This window comes from Hemicordylus capensis, chromosome 4 (genome assembly GCF_027244095.1).
Source record: "Hemicordylus capensis ecotype Gifberg chromosome 4, rHemCap1.1.pri, whole genome shotgun sequence".
NCBI classification, from domain to species: Eukaryota; Metazoa; Chordata; class Lepidosauria; order Squamata; family Cordylidae; genus Hemicordylus; species Hemicordylus capensis.
Window position 1 is genome coordinate 131,412,242 of NC_069660.1, and position 25,035 is coordinate 131,437,276.

The 25,035-nt window shown below is 43.3% G+C and overlaps 1 protein-coding gene across 3 annotated transcripts; it reads right to left on the minus strand.

Annotated features, from left to right (window-relative positions):
• Nucleotides 1-3,470: 3,470 nt before the first annotated feature.
• EXTL2 (exostosin like glycosyltransferase 2) lies at nucleotides 3,471-21,934 on the minus strand. Of its 3 annotated transcripts, none has more exons than XM_053249624.1 (5): nucleotides 21,718-21,931; nucleotides 18,943-19,009; nucleotides 11,576-12,003; nucleotides 7,586-7,656; nucleotides 3,471-6,002 (listed from the first exon to the last, which is right to left on the minus strand). In XM_053249624.1, the coding sequence occupies exons 2-5, from the start codon at nucleotides 18,945-18,947 to the stop codon at nucleotides 5,511-5,513; spliced, it is 996 nt and encodes a 331-aa protein (XP_053105599.1). In that variant the 5' UTR covers nucleotides 18,948-19,009; nucleotides 21,718-21,931; the 3' UTR covers nucleotides 3,471-5,510. The 3 variants fall into 3 exon arrangements, with proteins under 3 accessions (XP_053105599.1, XP_053105600.1, XP_053105601.1); XM_053249625.1 differs by lacking the exon at nucleotides 21,718-21,931 and adding an exon at nucleotides 21,355-21,556; XM_053249626.1 differs by lacking the exon at nucleotides 7,586-7,656 and having other exon boundaries at nucleotides 5,796-6,002; nucleotides 21,718-21,934.
• Between the last annotated feature and the right edge of the window lie 3,101 nt (nucleotides 21,935-25,035).

Here is a 25,035-nt window from a genome sequence, read left to right on the forward strand (position 1 = left end):
TTTGCTACTCAAGGATTGCCCTAAGAACCATCTTCCCAATAATTTATAGATTTATTATTGTTAAGAATGCTTTATATACCATTTCTTAACAACAACAAAAAGCTCATAAAGCAGTATATGTAGCAAAAAGAATGAGAACATGGCTCCCTGTCCCAAAGGGGCTCACAGTTTAAAAAGATCTAAAATCTTAATGGTGTTTTTTAGATGCTGTTTCCCATTTATCTCTATTAGATCTCTCTCCATTTAAAAAAAATCCTCTACTTATATTCTGCTGTAATCCATCAGTGCTGCAGTAGATAATGCAGATTGTTGCTAGTGATTAGTCTATTTGAACCAGCAAAATTGTAACCTACACCAAGATAAATGGGAAAATATATATAAATTATACCTTTTAAAATAACATTTGGAGCACAATATTAAGCAGAAACTAAGTCCTGATACAAAGTTGTAAATACTCAGTTCAACTACTTTATTGGTGGTGTCAGCAGAGGTAATGAAGGACTCTTTAAGAGCGACACCTGCTGGCCAAATTGAGAAAACTCAGTAAAAGGGCAGTGATAAAGGATGGAAAGAGTGGAACTGTTTTTAACTTCCATTAATAGTCATTTGTCACATGAAATGGGCGGGAACGTACTAATGAGAAAGGCAAAGAGAGTGAGCTTCTAAAAGTGAAGGCAAAGTTGCGCTGTTGAGTCGGTCTCGACTCCTGCGGTTTTCTTTGGTAGAATACAGGAGAAGTTTACTATTGCCATCTCCCACACTGTATGAGATGATGCCTTTCAGCATCTTCCTATATCACTGCTGCCCGATATGGGTGTGTCCCATAGTCTGGGAAACATACCAGAGGGAATTTGAACCGGCAACCTCTTGCTCCTTAGGCAAGTTACTTCCCCACTGTGCCATTAGGTGGCTATCCTGAACACAAATAACTGTAAATGGAATTTCTTAATTCTTTCTGTTTGTTATATTGGACTGCGAGCAACCTCTTGCTCGCTAGGCAACTTATTTCCTCACTGTGCCTACTAGCAAATCAAAAATAGTGACAGCTGTTTAAGTAGTGGGCCTCAGGAAATAAGTCTACCTCCATTCATTATTTTTATACCTAAATATGGGTCAACAGGATTACACAGGAAAACATTTCCCTGGGACTTAGGAGAGCTAGAGGATATATAGGATTCTACTCCCTCAGGATTATGCTCAATTCATTCATTGAGCTCAAGACATGCCAAGTCTCACAGCTTAACTCACTATGTAGATTTAACTTGTATAAAAGATTGGTGCTGCAAGCAGTATTTTAATATGACAGATTGTTTTTTATAATTGTAATGAAACAGCCATGGTGTTGACTGTGAAGTTTTGTGAATTTCTTAGACAGCCTTATAATTTATATGTCATATCTAATATAGATTAAGAGTGAGTGAGTGAGTGAGTGAGTGAGTATAAAGCTCCTAAAGGAGTCCTATCCCTAGCCCCAGGTAAGGTGATCTTGCTGCAGTATTTAATGGGCAACATCTAGAATAATGTAGCTATGACTTTTGAAATTAATGGTATTTAAGTTAGCTATGACAAACTTTTCCTCATTGATTTCAATGGTGCTTAGTCACAACTAACTAGTCTGGATGTTGCCTATTATTTTTAGTTGAATTTGTATCTTGCCCTTGCCCTTGCCCTGCAGAGCTTAAAAGCAGATTTAACTTCACAATCACTTAGGAAGGTAGGTTAGGCTGAGCTACATTATTTAAAGTATATATAACCCGCTTCTCTAGTACACTACTGCTCGGGGTGGCTCACAACATAAATAAAATAAGATACAATGTAAAGTAAAAGATTAATAAAATTTAAAAAGTTAAAAGTCCAGGCTAAAACAGTGTTTAAAATTACAATTTTTAAAAGTTTCAAATTAAAAATTATTAATAAAAAGCTTTAAAAAACCACCCCTACCAGATAAAAGCAGCCAATAAAATGTTTAATAAAAGATGCATTTTAAATTGTTTTTCAGAAACACTTAGGGAGGGAGCATGGCGAAGCTCTTCGGGGAGGGCGTTCCAAAGCCAAAGGGCCACAACCGAAAAAGCCCCATCTCTAGTCCCTGCCAACTGGATCTCTGTTAGTGGCAGGGCTATGAGCAGGGCCCGAGATGTTGAGTGGAGGACCCTGGAAGGTTCATATTGGCGAATGTGGTCCAACAGTTACCCCAGCGCCAAGCCATGTAGACTTGTCAAGACCAGCACCTTGAATCTAGCCTGGAAGTGGACTGGTAACCAACGAAGTTGCCGTAGGATGCGTATGACACTCATGAAGTGACTTGCGGCCGCAAGCACCTTTGCAGCAGTGTTTTGGAGCAGCTGAAGCTTCCAAACTGTCTTCATGGTCAGCCCCACATAGAGTGCATTGCAGCAGTTGAATCTGGATATTACCAAAGCATGAATGACTGATGTCAGGTCCAACTTCTCCAAGTAGGACTGCAGCTGGCATACCAACCGTAGCTGATGAAAAGCACCTCTGCACACCACCGCCACCTGTGCCTCTAAGGACACTATCGGGTCCAGAAACATCCCTAAGCTGCTGACTTTGTCTTTCAGGGGGAGTGTGACCCCATCCAAAGCCAGATTGACCTCACTACTCAGATGATCAGTTTTACTAACTCAGGGCACTTCTGTCTTATCTTATAAGATAATATCATACCCCAGATAAGAGATAATAATTTGTCCAACTCTACCCAGCAAGTTTAATAATTAAGTATGAACCTGGATTTCTGCCATCCTTGTCCTACTCTTAGCAAACTATACCACATCACAGCAGTCTGGAAGGAAATACATTCTTTACATGCTTACAGGCACTCTTTTTTAGTTAGCCTGCATTAGTCTCAACTAATGCATCATGTATGAGGTTTGAATCCTCGATTCTGGTTTCTGAAAGATTTGAGGTGAAACCTAGCTGAAATTATGCACTGGAATTTACTACAGTTTTTGATGGTTGCATACATAGCCTAATGGTACGTTATATATTCCCTGTGTGATAACCAGCTTTTTAAACCATCTGAAAAAATATTAGCAGGGAATTCAAAAACGTCCTTGTTTATCAGGAAATACCTAGATGTATTAATTAATATATCTTACTTGACAGGTTTGGGTTGAGCCTTGACAGGTCCTGACCCAGGGAACATAACACACCCTCCAGCTAAGGTGAGGTTGCCACCCACACCTATATACCTATCTTGCTGTAACTATGCACAATCCCTAGACTACTCCCAACATGTACAGGATTGAATGTCACTGCTGTTTTCAAAGCCAAATCTCACTTAGTTTTGAGTATGTGTGACTAGGACTGGAGTTGCAGAGTTGCAATTCTAGCATCCTTACTTGGGAGCAAATCAAGTCCCATTTCAATCAGTGGGATTGACTCCAGAATAAACCTGCAGGGGTTCCACGGCTTTCAGAGTAATTCCATTACTGGATAACTACAGAACATTTAATTGTCATAATCGTATATCTTTATTAGCTTTTCTGTTTGAAAATGATGAAGAAAACACACCACACGGCATAGTGATATCAAAGAGCAAAAACCAAACAAGAACTAAACAAACCGGGGGAGGGGGGGACATTCTGAATCACACAACTGAACTAGGCAGACATCGGCACTTGCCACTATTATATTTTCAACATAACACATTTGATTCATTTCTTGAACAGAATTCAGGAATTTCAGGAACAGAAATACAAAATTCAGACATAAAAGTTTAGTCAAATGAATATAAGTAGGAAATATGGCACCTTAACATACAGGGTAGCAAAGCTCCAATTCTAATAAATTAAATAATTAATATTTTTTCCCCTGAAAGTGGCAATTGGCCACTGATTTCAGATATCTGAATGAAGCTGAACAAATGCACATTCATGATGCCAAATAAAGAAGTACGGTTGAACTCTAGGTTGAATGTCGCCTGCCAGATACTTGATTCAAGTCCTTGTTTTTGCAGCCTGCATGGCTGATGTGTAGCATATTTCCTGGGGATGCACGTTTTGCAAGCCAGATCTAGACATTAACTCACAGTTTAATATTCTGAACTTTGTTGTCAGTGTAGCGGATACATGGCAGACACAGGCTTCAGTCCTCCAGAATTATGTATGCTTAATCCTGCTGGTTAAGCCAAGAGAACCATACCTACATAGCTAGATGTTTCCATTTAAATTCGTGCTCCAACAGATCCCCTCTGAACAGCAAATCGCATTCAAACCGAGGGGAGATCAAAATGTGGCTTGTATATTTTCAGAATGGGGCTGTTGCTATGAAAATCCACACATGCACAGATCCTGGCTATGGAGGTGTGGAATGTGCACAGTAGAGCTCTCTGGATTCCAGACCTTTGCTTCAATAGGGAATGCATAACTGGATACAGGGCTGCAGCCCTTGAATACTCAGAAGAAAGAGACAATGGAAGTTTTTCTGCCCTGCTTCCACTATCACTTGAAAGTTGCTTTCTCCATGTCTTGCTTTACGTTTTCCATGCAAGGATCCCTAAGAAGCCTGGTGTGACAAGCTTCATAGACTTTTGTAACAAGAACAAAGGTTGAAACTGCATTTTAGACCTAATCACTCACTTTGACTGGAGACACAGGGACACTTCAGACTGAAGAACAGAAAGGAAAGAACAAGTTATACAAACTTGGAGAAGTTTTATAGTTATGCCAGAATCAGAAAACTTGGCAGACAATTCCCTGTAGCCCTTGGTCTGAGAAGTGCCATAAAACCACCTCAAGATATATATTCAAGGAAGGGAAGGGCAAATTCCTCACATGTGCACAAGCCAAACTATGTGTGTATTTACTTTGAATATTTGGCCTTGTTAAACATGGTTAAAATAGTTGCTTGTTATTTTGCAGGATGAAGAACAGTTTTTCCTGCAAGTGAAAGCTAAACAGGAAAAGGTTCCCTGGAAAAAAATATTCATTCCACACACCTATGGATGGAATTGGAGAGCAATTTGTACTATATGAATGAAGTGTCATGTGCAGACTTGTAAACAACTATAGTACTTGCCAGGTTCTCTGGGATGAGTTAAGAACTGACTTTACAATACCAACCATGGAGACTTAGTAAAAACTGGTTCTTCTGTTCTTTTAGATCACAAATGACTAACATAGATTAGATATATGGACAGTTGGGCCAGTAAACATTGTGGTGGGCTTGCAACCTTTTGTTGTAGACTTATTAGCAGCACTGATCATGTGAATGCACCTGCATTTGTGGGACACTGTCTCATGCAAGTGGTTTCGTATTTGCTACACGGAAATGGGGATAACATGATAAAGCCAACTGAAAAAGCTGTTGCATGCTGAGCACAGAGGTGGAACGCTTCACTCTGATCTCACATCTCCAAAGAGCCTTTGCAGAGACAAGCTCCAAGTAATGTGGAGCCTACACAGATCCCTTCGATATTTACTTCTCTACTTAGCTTGCCATTTTTACTTGCTGGGAAGCATGTTGAAGCTTTTCTTTGTAGTGCATTCTTACATTTTATTCTTATGATTAGCATAGTTCGGGAAACCAAACTGAGAAATCATCATGTTAGAGTATTTTAAGGGCATGGTGCCATAGATATTAACCAATTTATTAAGGCAGTAAGATCTCTGGAGCAAGTGTTCTGCCCGATGCCACATTCCAGAATAGCCACTACTACTTTCTTTTTCTAAATTCCTGATGTCTACTGGCTTCACAAACAGGCCCGAAGGCTTTCCAGTATGTTTGGCCACTAAGAAATTCATGGCAATATCATCACAATTTTGAGTCTCATCTATCATCGCGTGCACAGCTTCAGGTTGTTTTTGAAAGAATTCTAGGTATTCACTGTTGAAGAAGGCTGCTCCTATTAGAACCATCGAGTATTGGTCGCCATTTCCAATACCAGGGCTCTGCAGTTCAAAGCTTCCATAGCTATATATATCCGAAGAGCTGGGAATGTGCTTTCGAGGAACAAATCCTACTATTTGATCTGGAAATTGCTGCAAGAAAAAAATAGATGTTACAAGATGTTCCCACTCGGGATCTTGTGGGAAATTAGCATTATACAGAGGACTTTACAAATACATCATGAAAAGAGATGCAGAAAATTTGTACAAATTTGTACAAGAAGCTGTACAAACCAATGGGTACAACTCACAAACCCACAATAGTACTGTTTTTGATGAGACAAGAGTTTCTGATTTACATGTTCGACTTATGAAAAACTATAATTCTAAATTGCTATCAAGACTATTGTTTTTACAAGTATTAAACTGTCATTCTAGCTTGGTGCTAAAATATATGCCATGTGTTCAATGTCTAGCATTTCCAAAGTGTGAAGTGGTCAGGCACCAGGGCTCAGGAGATCCTGTCTCAAACCCTGCAGAATTTGAGAACTGCTGCTAGTCAAGACTGACAGTAATGGGCTGGATAAACAGTTGGTTTGACTTCGAATAAGACTTACGATTAAAGAGAAGTGACCAGGATTGCAATCCTATGCAGACTTTCCTGAGAATAAGCCTCACTGAATACAGTGGGACTTGCTTCTGAGTAAGCATGCATAGGAGTGCACTGCATGAATCTCAGGAGAAGAGAACTATGGGCTATGCCTACCGGATATTTCATTCATTTATTTGATTTCTATACCACCCTTCCAAAAATAGCTCAGGATGGTTGACACATAAAAATAATAAATAAATAAGATGGATCCCTGTCCCCAAAGGGCTCACAATCTAAAAAGAAAAAGCCTCTTTATAACTTGTATACTTACAACTATTAACAGATAACAAATTTTGTTATCAGTGATCCTCCTTCATTGCAATGAATACAACTTACTCTCATTACGATTCCCAGAAAGCGAGAAGCAGACATACAGTCTGGCTATATTCTACAACAAGCAATTCAGTGCCTTGTTAAAGATTGACAAGTTTATTGTAGCATAAGCTTTCATACACCATAGGCCACTTAAGTAGTATCTTAAGCTATTATACATATTATAAACATGCACACATGTATTTTCTTTTTCTTTCTTTTTTTTTGGTGGGGGGGGGTCACATCTGCAATAGCTTCATTGTGCTCCAATGATAATATAACACAGGATTAAATCCAAGTACCCAAATTTAACTTATGGTGCAAACTTATGTATACTTACTGAACACAGTGGGACTTACTTCTAAGGAAACATGCACAGAATTACAACGTTAATCCACTTTGTCTCCAAAACACACACCCAGGAAAATTAGGCTGCCATCTTATACAAACTTATTTGGAAGTAAGTCCTACTGAACTCAATAGGACTTACTTCCAAGTAACCTTGTATAGGATTGCCCTGCTATAATCCATTCAGAAGACCATGTGTCCCCTAGGCCTAGCATATCCTGATCCACTTCTGGGAATCACTGTGTTCTGGGACACATTCAGCACATCTTATGCATATTTACTCAGAAGTCAGTACCACTCTATTCAATGGGGCTCACTCCCAGGTATGGGGGCAGTGGACTGCAGCCTAAGAAAAACAGCAAATCATTTAAAATATACTTTATATCTAATTTTTTAAAAAAGAGAACTGTGAAGCAGACATTACCTGCCAAATGGAGAAAGCGAAAACTAGGTCATAGGCACTAACTAGGGTATCATCATCCATCATTAAAACAGCTGAACAGAGAAAAACATATTTTGATGAGTGCACACATTTTTAAAAAGCAGTACTGAGCAAAAGGCATTTGACAAATTGGAGCAATCTTTACTGTGATTACTCTTGCTGGAAAACATCTGAAGGGTCAAGCGATGAACCATGATGCAGGGAAAGTCAAAGGAGGTTTTGCTTAACTATTCAGTTTTAACCATTGTGCAAAGCAATCACATGCACTTTTATTCACAAGTAAGTCCTACTCTGTTCGATGGGGCTTACTCCTAGGCATGTGTGCATAGGACTGCAGACTTACTCTCTTACAAAGTAGGGTTTCCCAACTTTTTAAAACTCAATACGATAGAATCTTGTTTTGAGGGAGATGAACACAAATAAATTATTTACTAGGGACCAAAACAGCTGAAGTACCACATCTTCTAGTGGTTCCCAAAAAATGAATAGTAGTTTGTGAAGTAGCCTCTTGCTTCATCCAGAACTAAGTACCACTCTAAGAATCTAGAATCTACCACTAGAATTGAGGTGCAATTCTAAACATGTTTACTGAGAAGTTGAGAACACTTAGTCCAATCGAGCCTACTCCCTAGAAAGAGTGCTTAGGATTTCAGATTTAGCCTTGTGCTGCAACTAAGGTTGTAGGGGATGGACGTGGTGGCACCACAATCTGACAGTCCCCCTGAAGTACAGTCACCTGGGAATCACACATGGACTGAGGAAACGGAGCAATGAATTGTGTTCGGAGTAAAGAGGCATGGCTACAAGTGGAGGTAACAGAGGCTGCAGAAATGTTAGAAAAGCAGGGTTGGGCAATCATTGTCAGGGAGTGAGAGTGGAGCACAAGGGGACTATTGAGTAGGTTAGAGAAGGAATTGGGATGGGTAGACTCAGGCTGTTGAGGAGGAAGTGATGGGGGCTCTCTGCCATATCAAAATGATGACCTAGAGCTTTTAGGCTTAGAAATGCTGGCCTTTCAAGGCTGATTCACAGATTCATGCACGTTACTTGATGTCCCATCATTTTTTTACTCACAGCTGAACATACAGACTTTCTACTGGAAAGTACTATGTTTTTGGTAGCAATAGGTGAACTCTCCTCAGCTTGATCTGGAAGTTGGGCTTGGCAAATAGGGTTATTTTTCAGAAAAATGGAAAGTAGTTTGCTTTTTCTGAACCCAATTCCAAAATCTGGATCCAATTACCCTTTCAAGTACATCACTGGGAGCATAATGGAGTCAGAATGCCTTTCCCAAAACCAGTCTCCCCAATGAACTCCTGTATCCTACTCTGCTGTTCTTCTCATTACCACTTACCTGGCAGCAGCAGTGGGGATATTTTCCTGGAGACTTTTCCGAGAGGCCTTAATCCCCTGCTTCCTCCATGGCACCTCAGAGACTGCAACTACAAAGTCCCATGGGCTAGGAACTCTGGGAAATAAAATTTTCTAGGGCACCTGCATCCTTAGCATGGATACCAAGTGCTCTGGAAACTACACATAGAGGCACTCATACCCCTGGACTTCCGGGCTGAAGTCTAGGGCCTCCACTGCCCCTGGGGCCCCCCAAATCCTCTTTAGTCTGTCCTAGGTGGTGTGCTTGCCTGGCTGAGCATGATGATGCTTAATTTGCAGGAGAGGGGGACCTCTAAAGGCCTTTAGGCCCAGGCTCCAAAATTACCTAGGTACACCTCTGACTACACATTGTAGAGGCCCCAGTGCCTACGATGCTGTCACTACAATGTGCAAGGCATCAGGGAGGGAAGCAGGACTACTTGTTTACATTCTGAGCCAAAGCAAAATTTCTGGGGACATGCTACTCACTTAAAAAACAATCAAGTATTACAAGCTGGGAAAGTTTTCAAAGCCAAGTAAATATATCAGCAATTGTAGGTGATGTGAAGCAATATGCAAGTCCTGTGTGTGTTGTCTGATCTGTTATTATTCCATCATTTATGTAGGTCTTTCTGCAGTCATCAAGTGCTACAGTCATCAAGTGATGGACACGTGTTGGATCAAAACAGCCCATTCAATGAAATCCTTGGCATGCTTATAGGTGGACCTTCTTATTTGCGGATTATCCACAGTTTCTGTGGTTATCTGTGGTCAGGAAAATGACACCCAACCTCAGCACACACGGAAAAAACCAATTAAAAAACCACACCGGCATTGCGCACCCGTGGGTCAGGGGTGGCCAAAAATGACCAGGGAGATCATTTCTGGCAGCCATTTTAGGAATCAGAGCCACAAAATGGCTCCAATCAAAAACAACCACCCCCCAAACATAATTTTTGGCCATTTGGTGGGCACAGCATGACTCGGGGGGGGGGAGCAGCAGAGCAAGCTAAGAGGCACCCCCCGCTTCTTCAAAATTGGCTGAAAATGGCCAACCGGGAACCTAAGCCCCGCAATTCCATAGGGATCAATGATTCTATATTTATGGTTAAAGTAAAAACACAATACAAAATAGGGTGTATTGCTGATCCAAAAAAGAATGTAGATGCCAAAAAGAGAGACCAGAACAATAAACTAATGTAATAGGCTGCCAAAAATTCAGAATGTACCTGAAAATGGGTATCCTATATAATAAAAGGCTAAGTGAGTGGCCATGGCTTTGGAATGTTGGGGATCTGCGTCCCTGCCTCCCTGGGCTGTTCTGGGCCTGCGCGAAGCGCAGGCCCAGAAGAGCCCAAGGGACACAGGACTGCAGACACCAGTGTCCCACAGCCATGGGCGGCCATTAGCCGGTGTGTGGCGGCGGGGGAAAGTGGCCGAGGCGGCGGCAGAGCCGCCGCCTCGGCCATGAGCTGCGGCACGGCGAGAGGAGGCCGAGGCAACCAGAAGCGGCCGCCCTGAAAAAGGCGAGGGCAATGGCGGCGGGGGAAGACCGAGACGGGGGACAGGGAAGCTGGGCGAGGTGGCGGCGAAGCCGCCAACGAGGCCCCCGCCCGCTCACAGCCGTCACCCCCGCCTGCTCACCCGCCCTCCCAGCTGCCCAAAATCACCTTCCCCGCTCCCCCCCAAAAAAGATTAAGGGCCAAAATGGCCCATGAGAAGGTGGCCGCCCCCGCCTATCGCCCTCCCGCCCACCCAGCTGCTGAAGACCACCTTACCCGCTCCAGCCCGAGGGAAAAGAGAGGAGCTCACGAGCAGAGCTCCTCTCTGTGCTAAGTCACTGCTCAAACTGTCGCTATGGATGCAAAGGACGCCTATTGCGTCCATTGCGACAGTATGGGCAGCAGCTTAACACAGAGAGTAGCTCTGTTCCCGAGTTCCTCTCTTCTCCTTCGGGCTGGAGCGGGTAAGGTGGGCTCCGGCAGCTGGGTGCGCGGGAGGGCGATAGGCGGGGGCGGCCACCTTCTCATGGGCCATTTTGGCCGTTATTCATCCACACACACCCCCCCAAAGTATAAGCAAAATAAGGAAGAACAAAAACAGAGACAACAACAAAAAAGAGAGAGAGAGAGAGGGGACAAGGGGGAAAAAAAGAGGCAGAAAGAGAGAGAGAGAGAGACAGAAAAGACGGGATAGAAAGCTAGCGCCCGTTATAACGGGCTTAAAAATACTAGTATTAATATAATTTACAAGTTCTACATAGTACTACACACATTTGAAATAATACCATAAAAATATTCCTGTGCAGACAACAATATAATACAAAACCACATAATATGGCAGCCTATTATTACATTAGTTTCTTGTTCCGGTCTTTTGGGGGCATCTATATTCACAGTTTCCATATCCACAGTACAGCCGTGGAACAGAACCTCCGCGAATATGGAGGTCCACCTGTACTTGGAAGTGCCACTGTGTTCAGTGGGGCTTACTCCCAGTAAGTATGCTTAGGACTGCAGGCAGTTATAAAACCACCCTCAAGTTCTGAATAAATGTTGTAAGCAGTAATGATATCAAGAGAGAGAGAGAGAGAGAGATTACCTTTTGTTTCCAGCTCAGGGAAAACCTGAAGTCTGTTCCTCATGCGATTCACAGTTTGCACTTTGAAAACAACTGGGACAGGGTGAGGTCCCAGGGAATTCCATGTTTCTTCTGGTGCCTTCTCCCCAACGTTATTCCATACGACAATCACTTTGTGCAAATGGGGGATGGCTTGATAATGATTTAAAAGCTTCAAGAGCAAATCAGTCCTATTGTATGTTTGCATAATGAGAGTAAACGAATCCAAAGAAAACTGGCCTTGGGATTTTCTTTCCCTTCTCAAACTGAGCATTTTGTCTTCCTTGATATTAGGCAGCAAAGCAGTTAATGCACCTGCCACCAGGAGTAACAAAAGAATCACTACAGAAGAGAAGTGAAGTAGCCGGATCCCCATAATTCTTCCAGGTAGCTTGCAGGTCTGGTAAAACCTTTAATTTTTTTTTAGAAGGGGGAAAAAGTGATGAGTCACAATCATACTTTGCAAGGTACAACATGAACCTCAGATATCAAAGGTTTATTAAATGCATTTTTGCTGAGTCAGTAGAGAATCAGCTAACAATCAAACTGCTTATTGACATCCCTGGATGTCTGACAATGAAAGTAAGTACAGAAATCCCTTCCTACTTTGCCTTTACTCTCCTTCCCAGGCAGCATCCAAGATATGGCCTAACAAGATTTCTGGAGAGGGCTGTTGTACTCTCCCTATGATGGATGACAGCCATGTCTAGGCTAGAGCTGTGGGTGACTGTACCTGGATGTAGACTGCCCAACTTAGGTCTGGAGCCTGACGTGCAGTAGGCAAAAAATCCTGTTCTCACAAGGACACATGGCCAAGTTGCTGTACAGGAGTGGGCAATCCATAGGTTTCATACTGCCTACCAATGACAAGATTGAATGGTACATTCACCCGCTGTTCCCTTCTGTGTCTGAACACAGCTCTGAGCACACATACACACATGTACAAATGTGTTGGTACCCCTCCACAAAAAAGAAGAACCCACAATTGTCTCTGAAATAACTTGAAACTGACAAAAGTAATTGGCACCCATCATTGTTCATTCCACATTTAACAAAAATCAGACTTTGCTTTAGAGTTGTGATGCAACAGAATATTTCAAATAACACCAATGAAAATGGCATGGGCAAAAATGATGGGACCCTTAACCTAATATTTTGTTGCAAAACCTTTAGAGGCAGTCACTGCAAATAAGCGATTCCTGTAGCTCTCAATGAGACTTCTGCACCTGTCAACAGGTAGTTTGGCCCACTCTTCCTGAGCAAACTGCTCCAGCTGTGTCAGGTTGGAAGGGTGCATTCTCCAGGCTGCATGTTTCAGTTCTTTCCATAGATGTTCAATAGGAGTCCAATCAGGGCTCATAGAAGGCCACTTCAGAATAGTCCAATGTTTTGTTCTTAGCCATTCTTTTAGCTGTGTGTTTTGGGTCATTATCCTGTTAGAGGATCCATGACCTGTGACTGAGACAGAGTTTTCTGACACTGGGCAGTACATTTTGCTCCAGAATGTCTTGATAGTCTTGAGATTTCATTGTTTCTTGCACAGACTCAAGGCACCCTGTGCCAGACGCACCAAAGCAGCCCCAAAACATAACCGAGCCTCCTCCATGTTTCACAGTAGGTATGGTGTTCTTTTCTTCAAAAGCTTCCTTTTTTTGTCTGTGGACATAGAGCTGATGTGACTTGCCAAAAAGCTCCAGTTTTGTCTCATCTGTCCAAAGGTCCACATTTGACAAGCAATGTGGCTTGTCAAAATGCATTTTAGCAAATTCCAGTCTGGCTTTTTAATGTTTCTCTTTCAACAGTGGAGTCCTCCTGGGTCTTCTTCCATTGAGCCCACTGTCACTCAAAAAGCGACGGATGGTACGATTAGCCACTGATGGACCTTGACCTTGGAGTTCAGCTTGTATTTCTTTGGAAGATGTCCTTGGCTTTTTGTCTACCATTCTCACTACCCTTCTGCTCATTCTGGGGTCGATTTTCCTCTTGCGGCTGCATCCAGGGAGGTTGGCTACAGTCCCATGGACCTTGAACTTCTTAAGAATATTTGCAACTGTTCTCACAGGAACATCAAACTGCTTGGAAATGGTCTTATAGCCTTTGCCTTTAACATGCTTGTCTATAATTTTCTTTCTGATCTCCTCAGACAACTCTCCCCTTTGCTTTCTCTGGTCCATGTTCATTGTGGGACACACAATGATACCAAACAGCAGAGTGACTACTTTTCTCCATTGAAATAGGCTGAATGACTGATTGCACGATTGGAGACATGTGTGATACTAATTAAAGAAAACAGCTAATTTGAAAAATCACTCTCATCCAATTATTTATGATCTTTTTTAGGGGTACCAAAAAAAGCAGTCCAGGCCACTTTAGAATATCTTTGTAGAATAAACAATACTTTATCTCTTTTCACACTTGCTTTGCTTTACTTGGTGACATATCCAAGGCATGCAGGTATACATGGGAGAATTGCTTTTCACTTAATTGCTTTTCAGGAGGCATAAAACGCTTTTTCAATGAGTTCTAAGGATACCAACAAATTTGTCCACGCGTGTAGTCCATGGTAGCTCACTAGCATTCAAGCCCAAGAGTCCCTGACAATTGTCTCCTTGCAGCTCCACCAACCCACTCACCTTCACTTGAGAGCTCTTTTTACTCTAAGCAGAAGAAAGCTGCATGTGAGGGATAGCTCAGGCTGCATGAATACCTGCTAAGAGATGTTGCAGTCAGCTGGCCCTCACATGACCTACTCCAGCAATATGCTCCTGGCATGGCTGTGAAACGGTGAAGGTACATGTGCACTAACTCTTGGAGGATGGGCACAGGTGCTGGAAGCAGCATTCATTTGTGTGCACAAAATCTTATGCATTCTACCTTCCATCTATAGGCTTCATGGGCTGGATTAAGCCCCCTTTCAGAAAATGTTGCTAACTTTTAATGCAAGTTTACACAATGCTCTATCACTGCATCTGTTCCAATCCGTGCTGCAGTACAGATCTTTGGGATGTCAACAAGGAAGCAAGACAGTCCTTGCAAAGGACAGTGCCTTGGAATGTTAAGTTACCTAACCTGCAACATAAGGCATATCATAACACAGGAACAGTTTAATACAAGCATAAATCTGCTGGCATAATAGTCTCATTCAAATAAAAGAGAACAATCCAGTTTAGAGATTGTAAACTGTGATATCCATGTCCAAAGCATTGGACTTCGACTGAGGACAGCTGGATTCAAATCCCTGCTCAGGCCCAGAGTTTTGTAGGTGGCCTTGGGATGCCTTGGGTTCCCCAACCTAGCCATCAATCAGTCCAGGGTTATTGTGAAGACAATGGTGGGGTGAGGGGGGGTACATAATGGATACCTCTCGAACTCCACAGAAGAAGAGTGGGATTTATTTATTTTTTTAAGGAAGACATTTAGGAGGTAGGAATCTTCTTCTTTATATATAATTTTCTAAGACATACCCATGGCTAATCCCATGCCCTTGTGAGAGTTTGGAGAGCTGCTGGATAGCCACGGGCGGGTGGGGGGGGGAGAAAATGGCGGCAGCAGCAGGCAGGAGAAGAAGCTGGCGGGAGAGAGAGGAAGCCGGTGCCCAGCCAGCCAGAAAGCGGAGGCGGGGAGTGGTGGGCGGGCAGGCGAGAAGAAGCCGGCCAGCCAGCCAGAAAGCGGTGGTGGAGGGGGTAGGAGAAGAAGCCGGTGCCCGGCTAGCCAGAAAGCAACGGGGTGGGGGTGGGGTGGTGGACGGGAGAAGAAGCCAGCGCCTGGCTGGCCAGAAAGTGGGGGGGGGGGGAGAAAAAGGTGGCCAGAAGGGGAAGAATGCAGCGGCAAGTGGGTGGGCCAGCCGGAGGTGCAGATGCTCTGCGCCCAGCCCAGCTAGTTTATATAAAAATAGATTGTTGATGGAGGCATAAGGTGCTTAAGAAAACAAAGGGTGGGTACAAAGGAATTAATATGCATGGGGAAAGATGAGTAATTTCCAAGTGAATGAATATGCATTGGGGGAATTACAAGACAGCCTCCTCTCTTTCATTGCTGTGAACACAGCAGTACTTAGCCACATCAAATATCATGCAAAGGGGTTTATGCAAAGAAATTCTTTTGCATTTATTGTATGCTCAGTTAAGTGTTTCTGGTTAATGAGGTGGGGGATCTACATTTCCCTTTTAAAATTTACTTATTTTTAATGTATACTGTAATGCACTAGAGATTTGGTGGTGGTGGCCCTTGGCAGTTACTGGCCAAGGTACCCTGATGTCACAGAGTGAAAGGGCAGGCAGAAGGATCTGTTATTGGTTTAGCTGCTCAGATCCCACAGAGGGGCAGAACAACTACATGGCCCTTGGGAAATAGGGGACTTAGAGATAGGAAAAAATGAGGCAAGGAAATCAGAAGGCCAAAGGGAGGAGACTGAAAGGGAAAAGAAAGGACACAGAGAGAAGAGAGGTGCATATGAATGGGAACTGCAGAGGTGACGTTCACTTATTGATCTGAAATAGTCAACTAAATCTTTGGCTGCAGGCCTCTAGTTTATTGTACAGTTTTGGATTTCATGCCTGTGTATTTCATCTGGGAAAGCTCAAAACATTTCCCTTAAATCACAGAGGCATATCCCTATGACAAAGACTGAGTACGACTGCATTAAAGTAACTAAAATCTCATGGGATCCAGTTCCAAGTTTATGACTTCTTATTAATAAATTGCTGTTCATGTGCTGCTAATCTGGCTACTTGAACAATTGTTCACAGAGTCTGTAGATGCTGGAGCATTTCTAGATAGCAGACAGATAGCAGACCACAAGTTTGAATTTGCCCTAAAAAAAACTGACACAAAAAGTGGATTTTTTTAACCCCAGACATAAATTGGGCTACATTCTAACACGCAACGAAAAACCTGAATTGTGTCTGGAGTGCTCCCTAATACCTCGCAGGGACTTCAGGTAAATCTGGTCAATATGTGAATGCACATCCTCCATTCTGGAGGAGAAGCAAGCGAAAAGCCCCTGTAGATACATATTTCACTGCTAATTGAGCAAAGAGGCACCTTTTAAAAGTGGTAATCATCTTTATTTAGCAGGGGTAGAACTGGCCCTATCCATCCCCAGCACAGCATCCCTCCAGTGGCTGTTGCTGGTGTCTATCTTATGTTTCTTTTTTAGATTGTGAATCCTTTGGGGACAGGGAGTCATTTTATTTATTTATTTATATGCAAACCGCTTTAGGGACTTTTGTTTAAAAGCAATCTATAAATATTCATCGTATTCGTATAAATGAAGGGTTGGCTTGTTAGAATATAGAACACAGTATTCTTGAGATGGATAAAGAATGAGTGTGTTTCCAAAGGAGAAGAATTAATCAGGCAGATGAAGTATTAAAAATTTGAGTCCCAGTCCAGGTTCCTTAGTGTTTTCTTTTAAAACTCTTCAGTTCAGTACTGGTTCAGAGCCTACCTTTAAAAAGTGGTTTAGTAACCAATTCAAACGCTTTGAATTGGTTCTCAACCAATTTAAATATATTTGATGAAGAATAATATACCTATAATGATTTCAATCTGCAAGGAAATAAATGAATGTGTTAATGCCCCTTACCCTAACCTCAAATTACAGCAGTGTACCATCATTATTGTTCCAAAGAAGGGAACTAAAGTTAAGCAACAGTGATTCTTCCCTTAGACCTTTTTTCTTTTTTTCTTTAGTAGAATCATAGTTATATACCCCTGCCCTGCTTGTTAACATAGTATAAGAGCAGTTGTGGAGAGCCCCTGATCAGCACTAGGCATGCAGTGTGCAGTCAAATGATATTTTCCCCCTTTCTTCATACCAGGGTCCTGAAGAAAACTGCTCCCCTCAAAACTGCTATTCACCCTGGGCGGAAAACTCCCATTGGGGCACAAGTATACTTCATCTACCTCCAAAATTATTCAGGGAGCCACACTCAGGGAGCAAGAAGAGACGTGGATGGGAGCATGGAGAATGGGCAGGAGGACACACAGGTGGTGGCCTTGTGCTCATTAGCATATCTCCTAATAAGCACTTCCAAGAAGTACCTCCTCCAATGGCAAACTACGACACATCACTAATACCATGACTCTTTGTTTCACTGTAAGAAGACAAGCAACCATCCAGTGCTCACAGAAGTGGAGGGAGGCTCTGCTCATAGAACTACACATGCAGCAGAGGAGGACTATGGGAGCAGTATGAGCAACTTCAGAGATCCCTATATGCTGCTGCCATAACTGACTTACTACTCACAGTGTTCACCAAGGAGATTTAACTAAATGCCGTAGTTTTGTTGCTCGTCGTTTTGAACGATGCCCCTCCTGCAAACAATTCTTTCACGTCTGTGCCGTGACATGTTCATAATAGGATTTAGGTAATTTAAGCCATTTTCTTAGTGCAACCATTTATAATATTGGGCCATCAAGGTCACAGCAGCCCACATGTAAACATGGTACCACTAATTGTAGTGTAGATTTATGATTAAGAGCACGGGTTCCTTTCCTAGCATGGAAATGTACCACATGACATGCAAAGGATGTATGGGAGGAGAGCTGGTCTTGTGGTAGCAAGCATGACTTGTCCCCATAGCTAAGCAGGGTCTGCCCTGGTTGCATCTGAATGGGAGACTTGATGTGTGAGCACTGCAAGATATTCCCCTCAGGGGATGAAGCTGCTCTGGGAAGAGCAGAAGGTTTCAAGTTCCCTCCCTGACTTCTCCAAGATAGGGCTGAGAGAGATTCCTGCCTGCAACCTTGGAGAAGCCGCTGCCAGTCTGTGAAGACAATACTGAGCTAGATGGACCAATGGTCTGACTCAGTATATGGCAGTTTCCTATGTCCCTAAAGGAAGAAGTAAGAGAGATGTACCACACCAAGGGTCCCTGCAGGCAAGCAAAAATCCAGTAGTACAATCCAAATGTATCTATATAGCAAAACAGAGCAGTAGCATTTCCCAATATACAGATGTTTATAGAAATGCATTTTTCATCTGGTGTTAGAAACAGACCATCAGTTAGTTTCTTATAAGTACACACACAAACCATTTCAATAAAACACCTCCATCTTCCCCCTCTGCAGCAGACTTAGCTGCATCATCATCACTCGCAGACTTCCAAAGTTCTGAGCCTGGGGGTGGGGGCTTGCCCCCCCGAAATGCCCTCTGCTTCATGAGGGGAAACTTCCCACCTTGCCTGGCCTTGCACTGCTTGCTCCTCCCTCCTCCTCACGTCTGTCAAGACAGGCACAAGCAGGAGGAGGAATGAGCAATGTGCTCCTCCTGGGCCTGATCTGGTCTGTGAGCCACAAGTTGTGCACAGCAGCAATAAACAAATACATTTTATACTAGAACTCACCTCATTCCTGCACTCAAAGCTCTTTTGTTAGTATGCCAAAGAATTCTGTTTTGGATAACCGTTAGCTCTGTTGAAAAATGGAAATAGTTCGTGATTATATGTACTCACAGGCCTCTGTCAAATTACCTGGAAATAATTCATGATTCTATGTTCTCACAAGCCACTATCAAATTATTTGACGGGAAACATGAAGGTGAGACTTTTGTCAGGCAAATTTGCTATGTACTATGCCAATTACTGTCCTACTACCTTTTTGATTGTGAAGAGAAGAGTCACTGGTATTATGAATTTTAGAACTACCTATTACTTCCAACTAATGTGTGCAATCCTGTCAAGCGCCATTGTATCACATGGCTATGTTAATCCTAGTTACTGTAAATGGGGGTGACCGGCATCGATATGAGCACATGAACTTGTGTGTGGCAATCCCAGCCAGGGGCGTAGCAAGGTTGGAGGGGGCCCAGAGACAAGATTTTAAAATGGGCCCCTCGCTGATACACACACACAAACACACTTCACAATATATCGTGCACTCACACTCACATCCCCATTATGAATACGGTGAATATCTAGTTCACATGGAATCTAGTTTTTTTTACTCTCTGCTCCTGCCGATCTCCAAGAGACTCAACATAATTCATAGGGGTTGCAACATGGGTGGGTGGGGAGTCATGTGATGTGCCTCTGGGGGGCCCCCTGAGGCAGTGGGGCCCCAAGACGACTGCCTCCACTTGCCTAATGGTAGTTACACCCCTGATCCCAGCTAAATCCCTCAGAGTTAATCAGAATGTTTGATCCAGAATCAAATCTGGGCTAGTCACTCCCCCAGATCAGCATCCACTGATCATGAGAACCCATACCTCTCACTGATCCCAACTATCTGTATGCACCTGGCCACCATAGACATGCCAGCCATAAACACCCGTGCCCAGAGCACACCATGCTCACTGACACTCTAGCCTGCTCCCACCCACATTCCATGGCCACATAGCCAGAACACCTTTGGCACAGTCTGCCTGGCAACACACTATGTCACCCATACCAGACATGCCGCACCCATATCTGCAGGGCTCAGCAATCCTGATAAAGTATTTAATGAAGATCACCGTTATTGTAAGAATGCAGCATCTCTTGCTTGTTTAGTCATGCTCACTGGGTACTTTTATTTTAGGTTGAAGCATACTTTGAGATCAGAGATTTGGATTTGTTCCCATCTCAAGGGTGGCTAAATACAATTGGTAGTCATACACACACACACTTTTATTCAGGTAGTAGATTAGGTGCAGATCAGTTCCTTGCTTTGTCACTGACTTTCTGTGTAATCATGGGCAAGCAGCATGTGATGAAGGAAATTGCTCTGGAAATAACTGAAACATCAGGAACCAGCACACTACTGACAGTATATCTCGCTAACTTCCTTGGAACCAATTTCCACAAATGTTATCAGAATAATGGCTAAAATGTATGTTAGAGACACTTACTTAATATAAGTCTACTCAAAAGTAAACCCCACTGAATTCAATGGGCTTACTCCCAGATTAAATGGGCATAGGTTTGCATGCTGTGAGGCAAGCCCCCAGGGCTGTCCTCAGGGCAATCGTGCCAGACCCCACTCTTTTAACCCCTATTAAAATTAACTGGAAGGGCCCCACACTGGCTGTTTTGCCCTAGGCCATGCACCACACCAGAGCTCTGTAAGTAGAGCCCCCATTGCTTCGACAGGGCTGGCTCCCCAATACGTATGCATAGGCTCAGGATGTCAGAATCTTGGTTTCCCACATGTTTGGGATGCTGAGGCCACAATCCAGTGCACACTCTAGGTACGGAATAAATCCCACTGAATTGAGTGAGACTTACTTCTAAGTCAACATGGATGGGATGGGAACATAGAGTTCAAGGCTTAAAATACTAAGGACCTACTACAGCTGCAAAAATGCAGAGGTTGGTACAGCTACAGCTCACACAAGTGGGTAAGGCACAGCGAGGGAAAAACCTAGAGCCCCTTTTTAAAATATTACAGATCTTCACAAAGCACAGGTCTAAATCTGCTACAAATTTCTTTAGCTTATGGTGACCCAGGATGCACTAAATTCCCAGGGCAGGAAAATATTACCATCGCAATATTACCCACTGATGCTGCAGCAGCTGCTGGCCCAGGAGTGAAGCTCGGCTTCTAGTTACTGCCTGGACCGGTTTGCCTGATCCTATGAGCTGCCCAAGCAGAGCAAAGTCAAATATGCATACAAAAGGTTGTCTAACCCCACAAAATCTTTATAAGATCCTCTAGAGTTTGATGTCAGATCGTTCGCGTCATTGTCTCAAGGTATATAAAGACACCCCCCACACACTCCCACCCCGACATTGTGCTGCCTCTTTTCCATTGTCAAGGCTTCATATTGTCTGTCTCCTTACCTGCATCAATGGGCCAAGCACGATTTTATCGAGTCAGCTCTAGAGCTTGATGTCTCTCCCCCCCGCCCCCGTTAATATACATATATACACACGCAGAGACGCAAGGAGGTCAAGGGGAAGGATTTCCTACGCCACCATCATTTCAGGTAGAGACTTCTTCTCAGCCTACAGCTTTCCTGTTTCTTCCCACCGTCCGAAGTAAAACGTACAGCGCCCCCCGCCCCCGATTTGCTAAAACTGCAGAGAGGCGCTGAACATCCCGCGCCTTTCTCTCAACGTATATAAAAACCCGATCCCTCCACCCCCACGACAGTGTGCTGCCTCTTTTCCATTGTCTCGGCTTCATATTGTGTCTCTCTTTACCTGCATCAATGGGCCCAGTACGGTTTTATAGAATCAGCATAAACGGCGGCTTCAATAGAATCGAGCCGACGTAGAACTGTACTACAAATCCGCACCACTCTATATTCATCTGCAAATGAAAACACCCATGGCAACGTGAGCGGAACGCAAGAAGGGCCGGTTTAGGAACTAGCAGCTCCGCTATCCCTTCCCCTTTTGTTGCCTTGTACTTCCTGGTCGAAAACCATGCTCCTCCTCCGTCTCTCGGTCCTGCTGGCACTTAGTGAGCGTGGTGCTTACTTGCTCAATTTCTCCCTCTCCGTGATTTGTTCTGATGATCTCTCTTTTCTGGCACTTAGACACTTATTCACGCCGGTTGCTGGCGTAATGCTTTCAGAAGTGTGTGCGTGTCTTTTTTTAATTTTTTTAAACCAGCAGGTAGAAACCACATTTTGATCGCCTTCACCAGGGCAAAAGAAGCTCTTCATGTTCAGGACACCATTCTGGTGCCTTGCTGTTGGCCCACATAAATAGAGAACTGAGAAACTGCACCTACTGAAATGTGCATGAAATCGTTCGGTGTTCCATTCTAGGAGCGCCGAACCAGTTCCGGCAATCAGCGTTCGAACCGGTGGCAGGGGTTGCTTTAAATGGCATGGGAGGTGCTACCTGCCAGCCCCAGCCCTGCCGTTTTTCCCTGCCAGCGGGTCTGCAGCACACCTCCATGCAGCCCAGACCAGTGCTGGTCCAGGCTACAAGGAGGCATGCTGCAGACCCGCACACCCGCCGGTAGGGGAAAGCGGCGGGATGGGGCCTGGCAGTAGGGATGTGCACAAACCCTTTTAGGGGCCTCTGAACAGGTTTGAAAGACCGGAGAGGAGAGGTGGTCTTGTGGTAGCAAGCATCACTTGTCCCCATAACTAAGCAGGGTGTGCCCTGGTTGCATATGAATGGGAGACTTGATGTTTGAGCACTGCAAGATATTCCCCTCAGGGGATGAAGCCACTCTGGGAAGAGCAGAAGGTTTCAAGTTCCCTCCTTGGCTTCTCAAAGATAGGGCTGAGAGATTCCTGCCTGCAACCTTGGAGAAGCCGCTGCCAGTCTGTGAAGACAATATTGAGCTAGATAGACCAATGGTCTGACTCAGTATATGGCAGGTTCCTATGTTCCTATGACCAGTTCAAAGGCAGGGGAGACTGGGGAGGGTGCACTCCCCCACCTGCATTTCTCCCACCGGTGCTGCAGTTTAAAAGGGTCCCGCGGGGCAGCAGCATCTCTCCCTGCCGCCCCATTGCCTCCTGGGACCAGAAGTACCCAGTGCACATGCACACGCTGGGTGTGCAATTGGGCACTGTCACCCCACCAGACCCATTTACACTGCAGCACTGGCGGGAGAAACATGGTGGTAAGTACAAACACACACACACACACCACACTCCTTAAAGTTATCTCCCCGTTGCCTCCTTGGACCAGAAGTGATTGGAAGTACACATGTGCACGTTGGGCATGTGCGCATCACACGCTGGGTACTTTGGGTCACTTCCGGTCTGAGGAGGCAACGGGGACGGGGTGGCAGGGAGGTACACTGCCCCCCTCCGCCAGACCTTTTTACACTGCAGTGCTGGTGGGGGAAATGTGGCGGGAGACATGCACCCTCCCCAGTCCTTAAAGTTATCTACCCTTGAGGCCCCCCAACCGTGGGTTCCATGCCATTTAAAGCAACCCCCCCACCCCCGCGCTGAACATCCCTAACCATATATACTTGAATAGAAGACGGCTCTGAATTTAAGATGAGCCCATTTAAAAATCCAGATTAAATCCAGGTTATACCTGTATTTACCCAAGATAGAGGACTATGGAATTAAGACAACCTCCCAATTCCTAAAATCTTGGGGGGAAACTAGTTTTGGATTCAGATAAATACAGTAAATGCATGACAAAACTGCAAGAACAGTTAGCAAAAGTCTGGAAGCTAACGAAGATGTCAAAGTTAAGTAAATATATTCATTTGAGTGATGGAAGCAGCAATTAGAATTTTGGTAAGAAGTCATCCCCTTTTACTAACTATGAAAGTGAGATGCAAATTGGACACTAATGTTTATAACATTTGTTTTGTTTGCAGGGGGAATATAAAACATGTATACTTATGCAAATATGCATCAGCAGAGACATTTCAACACACAATTTGACATATTCCCATCCCACATATTTCTTTCTTTTGCTTTTAAAATTTGTATTGATTTTTACAATATCTTAACAATCTTGTTACATCCAATTAAACAAATGTTGACTTCCCGCTCACCAATCCTCACGAATCACTAACTATACAAGTCAACCATTGCTATAGTAATTCAAAACATATATCCTATACCTTACAAACTCGATTTTACTCTACTCAACCTGCTAATATTACTAAATTTGAAACCCTGTTGAAAAATCAGTATTAGAAAAATAGTTCTTTAGGTATAATAAGAATGGTTTCCAATCTTCTTTAAAACATTCCAAGTTTTGATCTCTTATCAGTACTGTAAGTTTTGCCATCTCAGCATATTCCAAATTTTTTATCAACCAATCTTCTTTTGAGGGCAATTCATTATCCTTCCATTTCTGCGCATATACTATTCTGGCTGCCGTGGTTGCATACATAAAGAATGTTAAATTTCTTGTGGAAAACTCTCCTTGCGTTATTCCCAGCAGGAAGGATTCTGGTCTCTTAGGAAATGTCATTTAAAAAAATTTCTTTGACTCATTATATATCATGTCCCAAAAGGCCTTTGCCTTCCTACAGGACCACCACATATGAAAAAAAGTTCCTTCACAGTGTCCACATTTCCAACTTTTGTTTGAAACATTTTTATACATTAGTGCTAATTTTTAGGTGTCAAATACAACCTGTACATCATCTTATAATAATTTTCTTTTAAAGTATAACATGAAGTGAACTTTAAATCCATTTCCCATAATTTTTCCCAAGCTGCCATATCTATATTATGACCCACATCTTGAGCCCATTTTATCATAGTCGTTTTAACCACTTCATCTCTTGTCTCCTCCAAAAGCAACAGCCTATAGATCTTAAAAACTAATTTTTCATCATTTTCACACAGCTCCTTCTCAAATCTCGACATTTGATCCTCAAATCCAACTTTAAGATCCTTCTTATAGATTTCATTTAACTGATGATACTGAAACCAATTATTAACCAAATTTTGTACTTCAATTAGGTTTTTAAATTTACAGCCCTTTTCTTGGAAACATAACAAATCCCTATAGGTACCCCATTCTGGTTGCATATTTATCTCTTTACGTGCTAAAGCTTCAATCGGGGATAGCCATAAC

What these genes read in the sequence shown, in the direction of transcription:
- EXTL2 (XM_053249624.1), bottom strand. An exon ending in CCCTGAGCTGGAAACAAAAG is followed by an intron (nt 7,657 to 11,575) that starts GTAATCTCTCTC and finishes TTCTCTGTTCAG; the next exon opens with CTGTTTTAATGATGGATGAT. An exon ending in TCGCTTTCTCCATTTGGCAG is followed by an intron (nt 6,003 to 7,585) that starts GTAATGTCTGCT and finishes TTTTTCTTGCAG; the next exon opens with CAATTTCCAGATCAAATAGT.